The sequence below is a fragment of the Malus sylvestris genome, chromosome 17, assembly GCF_916048215.2.
Source record: "Malus sylvestris chromosome 17, drMalSylv7.2, whole genome shotgun sequence".
In the NCBI taxonomy this organism is placed as follows: Eukaryota; Viridiplantae; Streptophyta; class Magnoliopsida; order Rosales; family Rosaceae; genus Malus; species Malus sylvestris.
In genome coordinates, this window is record NC_062276.1 from 234,903 (window position 1) to 248,006 (window position 13,104).

The 13,104-nt window shown below is 38.3% G+C and overlaps 2 protein-coding genes and 1 long non-coding RNA gene across 9 annotated transcripts; 1 reads left to right on the forward strand and 2 right to left on the reverse strand.

The window, feature by feature from the left end:
- Nucleotides 1-363: 363 nt before the first annotated feature.
- On the reverse strand, nucleotides 364-3,779 carry LOC126609640 (transcription factor ICE1-like). Of its 3 annotated transcripts, XM_050277492.1 has the most exons (5): nucleotides 2,634-3,779; nucleotides 1,914-2,135; nucleotides 1,648-1,818; nucleotides 680-790; nucleotides 364-587 (listed from the first exon to the last, which is right to left on the reverse strand). In XM_050277492.1, exons 1-4 carry the CDS (start codon nucleotides 3,714-3,716, stop codon nucleotides 707-709), a joined length of 1,560 nt encoding a protein of 519 aa, XP_050133449.1. In that variant the 5' UTR covers nucleotides 3,717-3,779; the 3' UTR covers nucleotides 364-587; nucleotides 680-706. The 3 variants fall into 3 exon arrangements, with proteins under 3 accessions (XP_050133449.1, XP_050133448.1, XP_050133450.1); XM_050277491.1 differs by having other exon boundaries at nucleotides 364-790; XM_050277493.1 differs by lacking the exons at nucleotides 364-587; nucleotides 680-790 and adding an exon at nucleotides 1,117-1,385.
- A 1,594-nt stretch (nucleotides 3,780-5,373) lies between these two features.
- LOC126609873 (secoisolariciresinol dehydrogenase-like) lies at nucleotides 5,374-8,294 on the reverse strand. 5 transcript variants are annotated; one of them, XM_050277805.1, is made up of 3 exons: nucleotides 7,978-8,294; nucleotides 7,746-7,892; nucleotides 5,374-6,342 (listed from the first exon to the last, which is right to left on the reverse strand). In XM_050277805.1, exons 2-3 carry the CDS (start codon nucleotides 7,853-7,855, stop codon nucleotides 5,532-5,534), a joined length of 921 nt encoding a protein of 306 aa, XP_050133762.1. In that variant the 5' UTR covers nucleotides 7,856-7,892; nucleotides 7,978-8,294; the 3' UTR covers nucleotides 5,374-5,531. The 5 variants fall into 5 exon arrangements, with proteins under 5 accessions (XP_050133762.1, XP_050133764.1, XP_050133761.1 ...); XM_050277807.1 differs by having other exon boundaries at nucleotides 7,746-7,829; nucleotides 7,978-8,293; XM_050277804.1 differs by having other exon boundaries at nucleotides 7,746-7,895; nucleotides 7,978-8,293.
- A 2,935-nt stretch (nucleotides 8,295-11,229) lies between these two features.
- Nucleotides 11,230-11,824, forward strand: LOC126612182 (uncharacterized). The gene is made up of 2 exons (XR_007618981.1): nucleotides 11,230-11,619; nucleotides 11,693-11,824. It is a non-coding gene; the product is annotated as an uncharacterized LOC126612182 (long non-coding RNA).
- The last annotated feature ends 1,280 nt before the right edge of the window (nucleotides 11,825-13,104 follow it).

Genomic DNA, 13,104 nt, shown 5'->3' on the forward strand with positions numbered 1-13,104 from the left:
TGGAAGTTACTTTTAAAATAATTAAAAATATTTTTAGTGAGAGTGCTGTGCTTTTTATGGGAAGGTTCATTTTTAGAATTCACTTGTATTTTAACTAAAGGTAATTTCAAAAGCGTTTTCAATTATTTTAAAAACGTTTGCAAACAAATCACTAGTACTGTAATCTTCTTTGCCTTCTGGCACCAATTGCAAAAGAAGAAGTGGGCTGTTTATTCTTTCTCGGGTACTAAATTGCATCTCAAGTTTTAAGCTTGATCTGATCTAGCTTAGAGTAGTAACATTGCTTATAAATAAAAACAAACTCACCAACACACATTGTAGCCTACTGATCATATCACTCATGCATGCACAAGTAAACTACAGTTGAGACGAAGAAATTAACTTCAAGAGCTGAAGTTAGCTACTGAAGATAACAGAGCAGTTTTGCCTGATGATTCTACATAACATAATCCACTGCAACAAACCAGATGATAAAAACAACTAAACCTACGGACATCGTCGGCTTACATAGTTCGAGTTGAGCTCTATAGGCTCTACCGATGGAACGAAGAGAGGAGAAGAAAGCCGCTGCATTTACAAACTAGCTACTCCATTAGTTGAGTTGAGGGAGGTACAAACAAACCACACTACTAGTTAGTTAGTGTCAGCCTGCCAGCCTTCATGTCTCCCAATTGTAAGGCTCCAATTTGTATTGCTCGAGTAACAGTTACATCATCATATTATGAAATCCAGCTGAATCCAAAAGTAGTGCTTTTATTTGCTCTGGCAAGAACTGGTTTTCCATGCATTGCTGTTTAACATACAAGGGATTAGGTTTTGTGTGTCCCTAAGAATACCATATTTTTGTTTCATGGCATTCCCGGAACAATGCCTCAGACGCTACCAAAACAGTTTTAATGCCAATCAATTGTGACCAACCACAAAAAATCTTTTCGGGATTAAAATCTTTATTTGAGTTCATCTTCCGAACAAAATGGACTCAAAAATTGAAGTTCAGAAGCAGCAAACATGGAAAACTCAACATTCATATCTCCCACAGTAAAATAGAAGATTTTACACAAAGTCAGGGTAATACTATATTTTAAGTCTGGATGTCAAAGGGTAAAGCACCAAGAATGAAAAAGAACATAGATACATACACCAAGAATGAAAAAGATTTACTAGAACGAAAGATACAATAAGAATACCATATTTTTGTTTCATGGCATTTCCGGAACAATGCCTCAGACTCTACCAAAACAGTTTTAATGCCAATCAATTATGGCCAACACAAATAATCTCTTCGGGATTAAAATCTTTATTTGATGGTCTATCTTCCGAACAAAATGGACTCATAAATTGAAGTTCAGAAGCAGCAAACAAGGAAAACTCAACATTCATATCTCCTACAGTAAAATAGAAGATTTTTACACATAGTCAGGGTAATACTATATATTAAGTCTGGATGTCAAAAGGTAAGGCACCAAGAATGAAAACGAACATACATACATACACAAAGTCACATATATATATATATATATATATATATATATATATATATATATATTTATACACGTGTGCGTGTGCTATTTGTGTTAATACAAGTCACCCTTATACTTCATATGTAGAAACAGTCTCAGCAATTCGCTATCCGGAAAAGAAACATACCTCAGCACGGAACACGTCTAAAGCAAACCCATTGAAGCAGCTGATCACAGCCTGCTGGATGTCCAAATCAAGGTTATCCAAGGCCCTCATGGTCGAGAGAAAGAGACCTGGTCTCCGAGCACAGAACATGTGGATGTTAACAGTTCGCCCTTCCCTTACCCGAACCTCCACCTGCAAAATACATTGAAGATTACAAGTTAAGGAAATCTTCTTGATCATACTTTACATATTGCATGCTTCAAATTATACGGGTGAATAAAAGTTACCTTCGGTTGAGTTTTGGGGCTAGGCAAGGAGCTTGGGCAGAGCTCTTCTTTGACACGGCAGGGAAGGGTGGATGGAGGGGGTGTCAACGGATGAAAGCTTGTTGAAGGTGGCAGCAAAGAGCTAGGTGGAGCTGAATCCAGCTCGTTATGGAGGTCATTGATCCTTTGTAGAAGTTCTTTCAAATAATCAATTGCATCCCCTAGTATGGACGCCCTATCCATCTGTGTACAACATGACAGAATACTCATCATGTATTAGGACTGATAAGCAAGAAGCCACGAATCACACAGGAAGCTGAATCCCCCAAACAATGGCCCAACTTAAGGCAATATCAAGAGCCACTGGATCTGTCATGGATTTTCCGAACTATTAATTTCCTTCGAGTAAAAAGACCAATTCGATGTAAAACAACGTGAGTACTTCTCTTAATACATCAATACAATAGTATGTATACATTACCTTTTAGGTGGCTTAAATTCTTTGTAATTCTAAGGCGCACATCCGGCTGTTACATTCAGCTAATTTCCGTACTTATAGTACTAGTTAAAATGAAAAATGAAAAAAAAAAAAACACAAAAGTAGAGCAAGAAACTCACATAAACTAACATAAAAAGATAGGGAAAGCACACAAAGACTGCATCTTCAAAGGAACAAGGCAAAAAGAAATTAATGGAGAACTATGTCCACTGTCTAGTATAGATGGTACAGAAAATGACTACCTTGCTTATCTTGGGTACAACAGACCTAAGCATGTAGAGCCTGTCATTGAGCTTCTTCCTCCGCCTTCTCTCCGCCATCAGATTTTTGGCCGGCAAACCCTTCTTCTTGCCCTTGCGGTCACCTCCCTCTACTCCGGTGACAGTGCAGTTGGCATTCGAATTGTTTCCACCATTCTTCGCATTGTCCTCCACCTCCACTTGACTGTGCTCATTAAAATCGTTCGAGTCATAATTCAAACCAGACACATCCAGACTCTCTTCCTCCACCTCACCCTCCTCGTTCCTCCTCTTCTTCTCCAAATTCTCCACTAGTCCTCCGTATCTGGGGGCCGAAATCTCCAAATTCCCCAATTTATCAGCCCCATCACCGCCAGAGTTTTGGCGGCGCTTCTGGAAAAGAGTGGGCTGAGCACCCATGGGAGGGAACAGGAGCTTAGCCCCGTTCAGCAGCTGAGCACCGGCGGAGCCATCGAAGCCTTCGAAGCCAAAGTCGCCGTCGAGTATATTGGCGTTGTCGGTCACTGGCAGCAACCGACTCGCCGGAAACTCGGCGCTCGAACTGAACTCGGGAGTACCCATCTGAGAGTGAGAATTGAGAGCCGTGAAACCCATCAGAAGAGAGGACTTGGAAGGCTGATTTCCCTGAAAGGAGCCCAGAAACCCAGCGTCGCAGCCCAGGTCGAAGCTGCTATCAAGAGGGTTGGAGCAGACGACGTTGAGGAGAGAGGAGAAGCAGGATTTTGGAGGCAAAAACTGCTGTGACGGCTGTGAAGAGTCGATAGAGAATGCCTGCGACAGAGAACAGGAGGCGGAGGAGTCGTTTGGTTGCAGAGGAGCAAATGTAGTTTCAGAAGCTTGGGTGGAAGAGAAGGTATGGAGGTCTTGAGCTGGGTTGCTGAGAATGTTGTTCGTGTACCAGTCACCTTCCAGCATTAATTTGACGTTTGAAAAAGAAACTCCCAAGCTCGAATCTTGGTCGTTTCTTCTGGGTTCTGCCTCATTGTTATTATTGTTTCTGGTCCAAGACGCTGCTTCGTGTTCGTCTCCGCCCATACAAGCGGCGCCGCTGGACATGGGAAGCATGACTGTCTTTCTTCACTTGTCAAGACTTTTTTTTTTTTGGTCAAGACTTTGTTATACGATTATACCCTTTAGGAAAAGTTGTCTGAAAGAGACAAAACAAAAGGCGGGGTTCGGTTACAGAGGTTCGATAGAAAACGCAGAAAAGGACAGCAACTTTTTGCTCAGAGTCGGGTCATCATTTTGAGAAGAAACGGAGACATAGATTCCCGATGTTTTTTCTCTAATTTTTAGCTGGGAAATGGAAATGGAAATGGATTCTTTCAAGTTCGAACGTTCAGTTTCATCAGTTTTGTGGAAGGGAAATATCGTATTGGTCTCTAAACTAATTGTAATTATTGATTCATCTAATTGTCACAACGTGAAATAATGTTCTTCCATTTTAAATAACTTCATTAGAAAAATATCGCATTGATCTCTAATTTTTGAACAGATAAAAATTTAGTTTTTTAACCAAAAATTTGTACATATTAATTCATAAAATTGTCTCACGGTGTGGTTATGTTTCTTCTTTTTAGGTAACTTTTGCCATAGATTTTTGTACCTTATTATCCCTTAAAACCCTTCATTTTAAAAGTGTTACCAAAAGAATCGTTGAGTCACATTGTGACAAATTCATTAAAATCTAACTTTTCGTTTAAAACAGTCTTAAATTACAAAACCAACATCAACAACAACAGAGCAAAGCTAGCTAGGTGGACCAACTTTTTAACCAAATTTTCAAACTATAAATGTATCATCACTATGAAATTACATACATTAATATTTTGATAATAATCTAATCATCAATAACACTATGGATAGAATTTCAACTCGCACAATAAAACTAGATGATTCCTCTCTGTTCACGTGACCAGACTAACTAGTCCAGGGTAGACTGCTGTGGATAACTTGGCTGCATACGTGGCATGCATGCAACTCATTAACAAGTCGGGAGATGAGATATACCCGCCATTCACTGCCAAATCTTGAGGGTTTAATTGTTTTTAACGTACAAATTAATATAATCAAGTAAACAATAAATGTAGACAAATAACAAAAAGTAAAATAAAAATCTTCCGAGTTTTAACTTGGCTGTTTGGTGGACATCGAAATGCATGCATGTGAAGTCTGAAGATTGAAGAGTACTAACGATCGAAGACCCGTCCAAAGCGGTTGGGATTACGATGTGGCTGTGGTCGATCTCCAAACTTTCCTCCAATAAATAAGCTAAAATTTTGAAAATTTTATCTGATCTCTCATTATCTATCATTCATCCGCACAAAGAAAAAAGCCCAAGGTGGTTCATTTTCTAAACAGTAATAACAAAAGGAAAGGAAACTAACAAGCTGCAAGCGGGTCCATGACAGCTAAAAGATTACAGACAGAAGACCATGCAGGCATATTGTATACCATTTGTATATATTCATTATTCATTCAGGCTTTCAGCTGTGTGAACTGCGGGACCACTGTTACTAATAATACTTGTTCGTGATGTCGATGGCCTCGCTCTCTTCCTCTCTGAAAATATGACGTTGAGGAGTGAACTCAAAGAAGGTCCTGATCGAGCGAGCAGTATATTAACTTACTAATCAGTAATATCGGTAATATATACTTGATCATTCAGGCGTTCCCATACGTACACCACTTTATAGCTTCCCGGGCAGCCAATTCAACAACATTTAAATATAGTACGTAATATAATCAAGCTGCTTGAAATAAAAAAGACACATGCATGATAAGCATGTACGCAAACAACAATTAACTTGTGTACGTTTGTAACGAAAACAAGTCTAAACCTTATTGGAGTCTTGACTCTAGGCATATACTAGGATTACATTACACAGGTTGATCCCGAGAAGAAGGGAAGCTAAGACTTTTGAAGCTGGTGAACCCTCCATCCAGCACTAGATTATGACCCGTCACATATTTTGCTTCATCCGACGCCAGATACACCGCCGCTTGCGCCACATCTATCTCCTCACACTTCGCACCCTTGAGCTCTCCCAGCCCATTCACTATCTCTTTAACTTGCTCCTCCGTTGCCCCCGGATAAAACTGCTTTATTTCCCGCACCGCCATTGGCGTCGGTATTGGACCCGGCGATATGCAATTGACTCGGATCCCGTTTCGGCACAGCTCGCTCGCCAGTGATTTCACCAGGCCAGGTATCGTAAATTTCGATATCGAGTAGGAGTGAGGCCCAAGGCCACCCAACAGCCCAGCTATGCTGGACGTGCACAGTATGGAGCCTGAGCCCGCAGGTTTCATGACTCGGGCCGCATGCTTTATCCCAGCAACCGCGCCCCTCAAGTTGACCCGGATCACTCTGTCAAACTCTTCAAGGTTCAGGTCAGCGATGCTGGGCGGGAATGCTGGGCCTGTTATTCCCGCGTTGTTGTACATTATGTCAAGTTTTCCATGACGGGCCATGGCGGTTTCTACAGCCTCTGCTATCTGGGACTCAATGGTAACGTCGCACTGGACAAAGTAGGCTGCGGGGCCCAGCTCTTTGGCAACTTGTGGACCCAGCTCAGAATCTGAGTCTGCAATGATGACGTGTGCTCCATGTCGGATGAACTCGTGGGCCGTGGCCTTCCCAAGCCCGCTAGCTGATCCTGTTATTATGGCTACCTTGCCTTCCAACCTTCTTTTATCAAACAAAGTATGCACATGGATGATTAGATTCTTAATGCATCGAAACAGATGTTAATATTATCACTTTAATGTTAATGTACTCGGAAAAATAAAAGGCAAGAAAAGAAAGGAACAACACGCGTGTTGAATATGCAATGAAAAGACAAGATCAGTCATGTCGTTTGAAAATGAGGTCTGCGAAACGACGTCCGATCAAGAAAATGATTATAGGGCAGATTGATCATTCAATCATGAAGCGGTGGATCGTTTTCCACGCCGGAAATCACCCAAAAAGCAACACCGCCCACATTCAATATTTGACTCATGTTCATATAAAGTGGGATTTTTGTGCACGGAAATTTTTTTATTAGAGAGTAGTAGTCCATCCATTTGAATTCGATGCCCGACAATGATGAAAGTTTGAAATTTAACGTGAGTGTAAAACTGGAAGTAACTTATATACAAAAAAAATGTTATTATAACTGTATTTTAAATTAATTATATATTGTTATGACAAAATGTGATTAATTTGATAATTAGCACAACGGTATCCTCGTTTTAAGTAAGATATTTCCATAAAAATGAAGACATGCGCTATGAGTTGTTACTTTTGATCTGACCAGGGCTAGATTTTTTTTTTTTTTTTTTTTTTTTTTTTTGGAAAAACTGACCAGGACTAGTTTAAGCTTGAAAGCATTGCATGTGCTGCACGGTGTCTTAAACATCACTGTCAAACATAATTATTGATCAAATACTTAAGTTGACCTTACTAAACTAAACTATATAATATTGAAGATGGCAGAGGAACTGCCGAGATTAATTACTATGAAATGGAATTTTAATCATGGGATCACTCATAGCTCCACGGTATATGCATAATTTACTTAGAAACTGCTGTCAGAATAGCTAGGTACAATTTTACTACAAAATTGAGCATGTTAATTTCTCACAAATATATTTTTAATCAGACTTTGTTTGTTGCTAAAACTTTCGCTATGGATGATCTCAAGATGGTTATGTTTTTCTTTTAGTTTTAAACCCTCAACAATAAATATGAGACTTCCCTTGCATTACACTATATATAAAATGGTATCTTAAGATGTATAACAGTTTAAGTAACCTTATAATAATATAGTACTCCTACTGGGACTTAAATATATTATATATGCTGGGCCGGGTGACTACTACTATCTGATAAAAACGATAGAAGAAAACAGAAAATAATAATGCACAAAAACTGTGCGACAATAGTCACGGTGAATAAGGTACCGATCGAGGTAGAACTAGAAGAGATTTCCATTAATAAGAGAGAAGATGGACAAAAGAAGGGAAATATTAATAGGATCAACCATGTTTTTGGAATCGATCGATCTGCAGCTACCAGATCATGTATAATAAACTGTAAAATATACATACCTTCCATGGCCAGATGCACCAAACGTTGAAAAGGGCATCGCTCGCTTACAGAGAAAATCATTGCAGCTGATCAGCTTAAACTCTCTGAGAATAAAACAAATATTCCACATCTATCCCTCAGTTTCCGTGAATTTCCAGCGCATATAGCTACTATTAGGGTAGCATATATAATTATTTTGGTCATGTCAAATAGCATATATGGTATTATTGGTAAAATAAGGCGTGAACTGACCTGGTTAGTGATCTGAGCATATCTGTAGCAAAGATCTGATGAATTGATGCGAGAGAGAGAGAGAGAGAGAGAGAGAGAGAGAGATGCTTGACCCTAATTATCTAACTGATGATCAGTGGTAGAACTCAATAGCTGGAAAGAAACAAGGACCAGAATTTATTGGAGAGCAGGAAGAAAACGTTATAAATTGCAGTTGTAGATACGCGTTTTCATGCAGAGAGAGAGAGAGAGAGAGAGAGAGAGAGAGAGAGAGAGAGAGCGCAAATTTGATATTGAAGTTGAACATGGTTTACAAAATATGTGACCTGTCGTATTTAATGATCCTAAGTTAAAACAGCAGAAGGAAGCCGAGTGCTAAAGAATCAATGTGAAGGTTTTTGGATGTGAGTAAGATTTTCTCTCTTTCTATTCTCATATCTTTGCCTCCCGTACTCCCATACTTTGAAAAGATTTTTCAGCGTGATCGGTACTACTGTGTTACTGTATAAATGATAGGATAAATTTACTAAAAAATTAATAACTTAAAAAATAAAATTTCTCACAACTTTTATAAAAACACGTAGTATACCACTTGTGTTCCCGTCACAATGAAAAATTTCTCTACACTTTACTTTTTGTCTTCTTGTCTTTATAAAAAAAATCAATATAAAACGTTGATGTGACTTAATCCTAACCGTTCAAATAGAATGAGCAAGAATGAGAGAGAGATTAGGAAGGGAAATAATTCTCTTGCTTTGGATGTAGCAGGCTGCAGACTGCAGACTGCGGTAGCTGGAGGTGTACGTTAGCAAGCCAAACCGAGCTAACAAAAAAATAAGATTTCTAAGAAAAAAAAGAAATTAAAAGGAACAGCAACGATCGTAAATAATGGTGTAATTAATATTAGTTTAAAGATACATATAATTGGATATCAATATATACTGAAGGAACAACTAAGCTATAAAATTAAGCAGATTGTCATTGTATTGAGTTAGTGGAGACAAACAACGGACAAGTGAGTGAAGCTACAATCTCGTAGTGCGGGATTGCATATTTTTGGTCTCTTAAACAAAACTTAAGTAACTCCTTCGTGTTCTTTTTCTTGGCCTGACTTGCCTTATCATGTTCTGTACCCGCATACAAACAATTAATGAAATGTTAATTAATTAATTTGTCATTAACAAACCCCACTTATATATGATCATGAGTAATTAAAGTAGTTCAATACTAGCAACTGGAGCAACATATGTATAATGCATACATGCATGCATGCGTTGATGAAAGCTTTAATTTGGTGATTGTATAGTACGTATTTCACTATTTCGTGTGCGAATATAAGTACTATAAATATGTATTATGGAGGTTGTAATGATCGATGGGTGTTAATTAAAGTAGTTACTAGCTATTAACCATAGTCATTAGTGATGACATGGTTACTTAGTAATGAAGAATATAGTTAGTTGAAATGTGTTGGTAGGTTGTCATAAGGATAAGATTGGTTAGTATAGTTAGAAGGGTATTATTGTAATTAGGTTATATGACTATATAAGGGATTGTATAGCTATCATTTCCTTAAGTTCTTTTGTATACATTTTCTCCATTTTAATCAATACAATCTTTCTGATTTTTTCTCTATCATCTTCATCTTCCTTTGTACCAATTCTTCATCTTTTACAATGTAGTTAATATGGTATCAGAGCCACCAGGCTCACGCCATGGATTCTAGTGGTTCCGCTTCTCAGTTGTTTTCATTTTTTTTCCCTGTTTAGCTTTCCTTCAAATTTTCATTAGATATTTCGATAAGTTTTTCGGTGGGCATTCTCCTCGTTGTTGTGTTCTTGGACGGCGAAGCGAGCGAGGTCTTCAACTTGGGCGCTATTCTGGGTGCCGCGGGATTCTTGGATTCCACCGAGTATGGTCATTAGAAGTCGCCATTGAAGACAACAAAGCTGAAATCTTGAAGAATGGAAGTGGGTTGTTTGGATTTCTGGGAAACAGGGTTTCTGCAGGCTCTGTTCAATTTATACAACGAGCTTCTGAGATGGGTTTTGGTCTTAAACGCTGCGAGAGAGCTGCAAGCGGAGAACCAATCGAAGTGCAGACATTTTCTGGGAAATTTGGTGGTCTTCTCAGATCACTTTCTGAATTCTTTGGTGGTGTTTGATTGTTCAAGATTGCAAATCTTGGAAGTTCTTCAGTTTTTAATACCACCGACTCGGATTCCCATTCTAGATCCGTTTTGTGGGTCTTCATCCCCACCGCCCTCCGCCAACGGCACAGCCACATCTGGGTTTCCCGGAGCTTCCTGGTTTGAAGAAACGAGTTTTCGTACAAGCTGGGTTTTCAAGATTCAAGTTCTCAGGTTTTGTTTTCGGTTACTGGTTTGCTTTCTAGCATATCAACTGTTTGTGATAATGTCTCAGTGAGAATTTTCTGGGTTTCGTGTTCATTGGGATTTGCTGCTCATATATCCTCGATATCATATATCCTCAAAATTTCCTCAGAATTTGGTTTTTCTGCGATTGTTCTGGTTGTGTGTTCTTGTTGGGTTGATCGTTCTTGGGAAAGTCATGTAGCAGCCTTGTTGACGACAGCCTTGCCGTCGAGTCACTCGGTCTTGGCGGAAGACAACGATGCATGAGACTCTGTGTGACTGAGAGCAAAGTTTGCTTTCTTTGCACTGTTGATTATCTACTTCTTCATTCATCTTGGTGGTGTTTTCAGAGCAGTCTTCTGAATTCGATTTTCTGTGATTTTGATCCGTGCTCTGTTTTCTGGTATGGCAGAACGTTTAGACTATGTGCAGCCTAAGTGTTTGACGAATTGCCCATATTTTCTTCATCTGGATTCTTTTCTCGAATTTGATTTGGGATTTTGGTTATGTGTTCTTCTGAATTGGTAAATGAATTCTGGTATATGGGTTGTGAGATAGATCATCGAAGTGTTGATAGCAGTCATTTGGAATTGTTTGGTGATCTGCAACACTTATTTCTTGAAGCTGTGATTTTTGATGTACTTTCGAGTTTTAATTGAAGTGAAGCTGTGGTCTTGATGTGTTGATCTCTGCAAGTATTAGTTTTCTTGTCGATTTAAAGAAGAAAATGTCATTCTTTCTATGAATCTTGGAGTTTCATTCTCCTAAGTTGCAGTATGATTTGGAGTTTCAATCTCCTCAGTTGCAGTATGATTTGTGTTCATGGAGTGTCAGTCTCTTTATTTGGTATTTTTTAGTAGAAGTTTGAGATTTGTGTTGTGCTTTGGAGTGTCATTCTCCTTGGCTGATTAGGTTTCTTGGAGTGTCATTCTCCATGGTAGTTTAGTTTCTTGGGAGTGTCATTCTCCTTGGTAGATTTAGTTTCTTGGCAGTGTCAACTATGGCTTCTCAGTTCACAGTAAAAAATTTGTTGGGTATGTTCAGACCAAGACCACGAAGCACAGCTCTTTCTCCCGCAACCATCATGTACTTTGGAACATCCTGTGCCATCACAGAACCACCACCAATAAATGAGAAATAGCCAACATGGCAGAATTGATGAACGACAACAGCCCCTGCATACATCTTGGTCTTGCAGTTCCAGATCAGTTTCAGCGTTCTAGCTCGTTCAACCTTCACTTGGCTACACCAAGTTCAGTTTGAGGGGGGAGTATTAACCATAGTCATTAGTGATGACATGGTTACTTAGTAATGAAGAATATAGTTAGTTGAAATGTGTTGGTAGGTTGTCATAAGGATAAGATTGGTTAGTATAGTTAGAAGGGTATTATTGTAATTAGGTTATATGGCTATATAAGGGATTGTATAGCTATCATTTCCTTAAGTTCTTTTGTATACATTTTCTCCATTTTAATCAATACAATCTTTCTGGTTTTTTCTCTATCATCTTCATCTTCCTTTGTACCAATTCTTCATCTTTTACAATGTAGTTAATACTAGCTAATCCGGATATGTATATTCTCCATTCTCTATCCTAGCAGACTAGTCTAGCTAGTTGGGCCTATATGAAGTAATCACCAACACCACGCCTAGCTCTGTATTGCTGAGGATTACGAAAGATGAGAATTGGATGGCTTCAGCTTGACGATCACACGAGGGAGGGATATGTATATAAATTTTTGTTTGGGAATGAATTTCACATTAATGAGATGACGAATTTTGCATTAGCTTATAAGAGGTTGGACTATTCCTTATATTTCCAATTAGTTTTCTGGTGGAACCTCAATTTTTTTCATGGTATCAGAGTAGATTATTCACGTGTAAAGCCCAACGGTCACACTTGATCAACGTCACCTAATTGTGTTGTCTACGTATTAGGCTTGAAAGTTCACCACACGCAAGGGGTGTGTTGAAAATGAATCCCACACTGATGAGAATAAGAACTTTGCATGTGTTTATAAGTAGTTTAGCTACTTCACATATTGTCAATTAATATTATAGTGGAACCTCAACTTTCTTCATTTATATCAACTAAGATAAGGATTGCGTTATGCCCTTAAAGGTAGGCGTGAGTACGGTTTGGTTCAATCTAGTTCACTCCTTAAACCATAATAGAAATTAAATATTATTGCTGGTTTGGTCTAGTTGGATTTGATATAAAATTATAACTAAAACCATACGGTTTGGTTTACGTCATTTCCAGTTCAGTTTCGCGGTTTTTATGCCCACCCCTTGGGGAATGAGCTTATTGCACCGCTTTTAAATAATGTATATTTTCATATAAATTTCATAACCAAAATTGTTCAGTTTCATAAACATGATTGGAATTCTTATAAACATACATTAATCGGAGTTTGTTTAGTCATATAAATGTATCAAATAAATTAACGGTTCTTCATTAATATATTACTTGGTACCTACACTGTTGATGTATATGATAAATTTGAATGACTAAACGAACTATGATTTGCATGATTATTTTGTAAGAATAATCTTCTTATGAACATTAAGAAATTGACAACCAGCTTCCCTTTAATAACCATTACGTTTATAGTATATAATTTTTGTGTTAGAAATGGAGGGAAAGTATATGAAACAACTGAACAATGAAGAAAGATGAAGCGAAGTCGTGGGACGAATGAGACAAACTTACAAATGAAGAATATTATACGAAGGAGAAAAAAAAAATGTGAAAACAACATAAAATTGTTTTC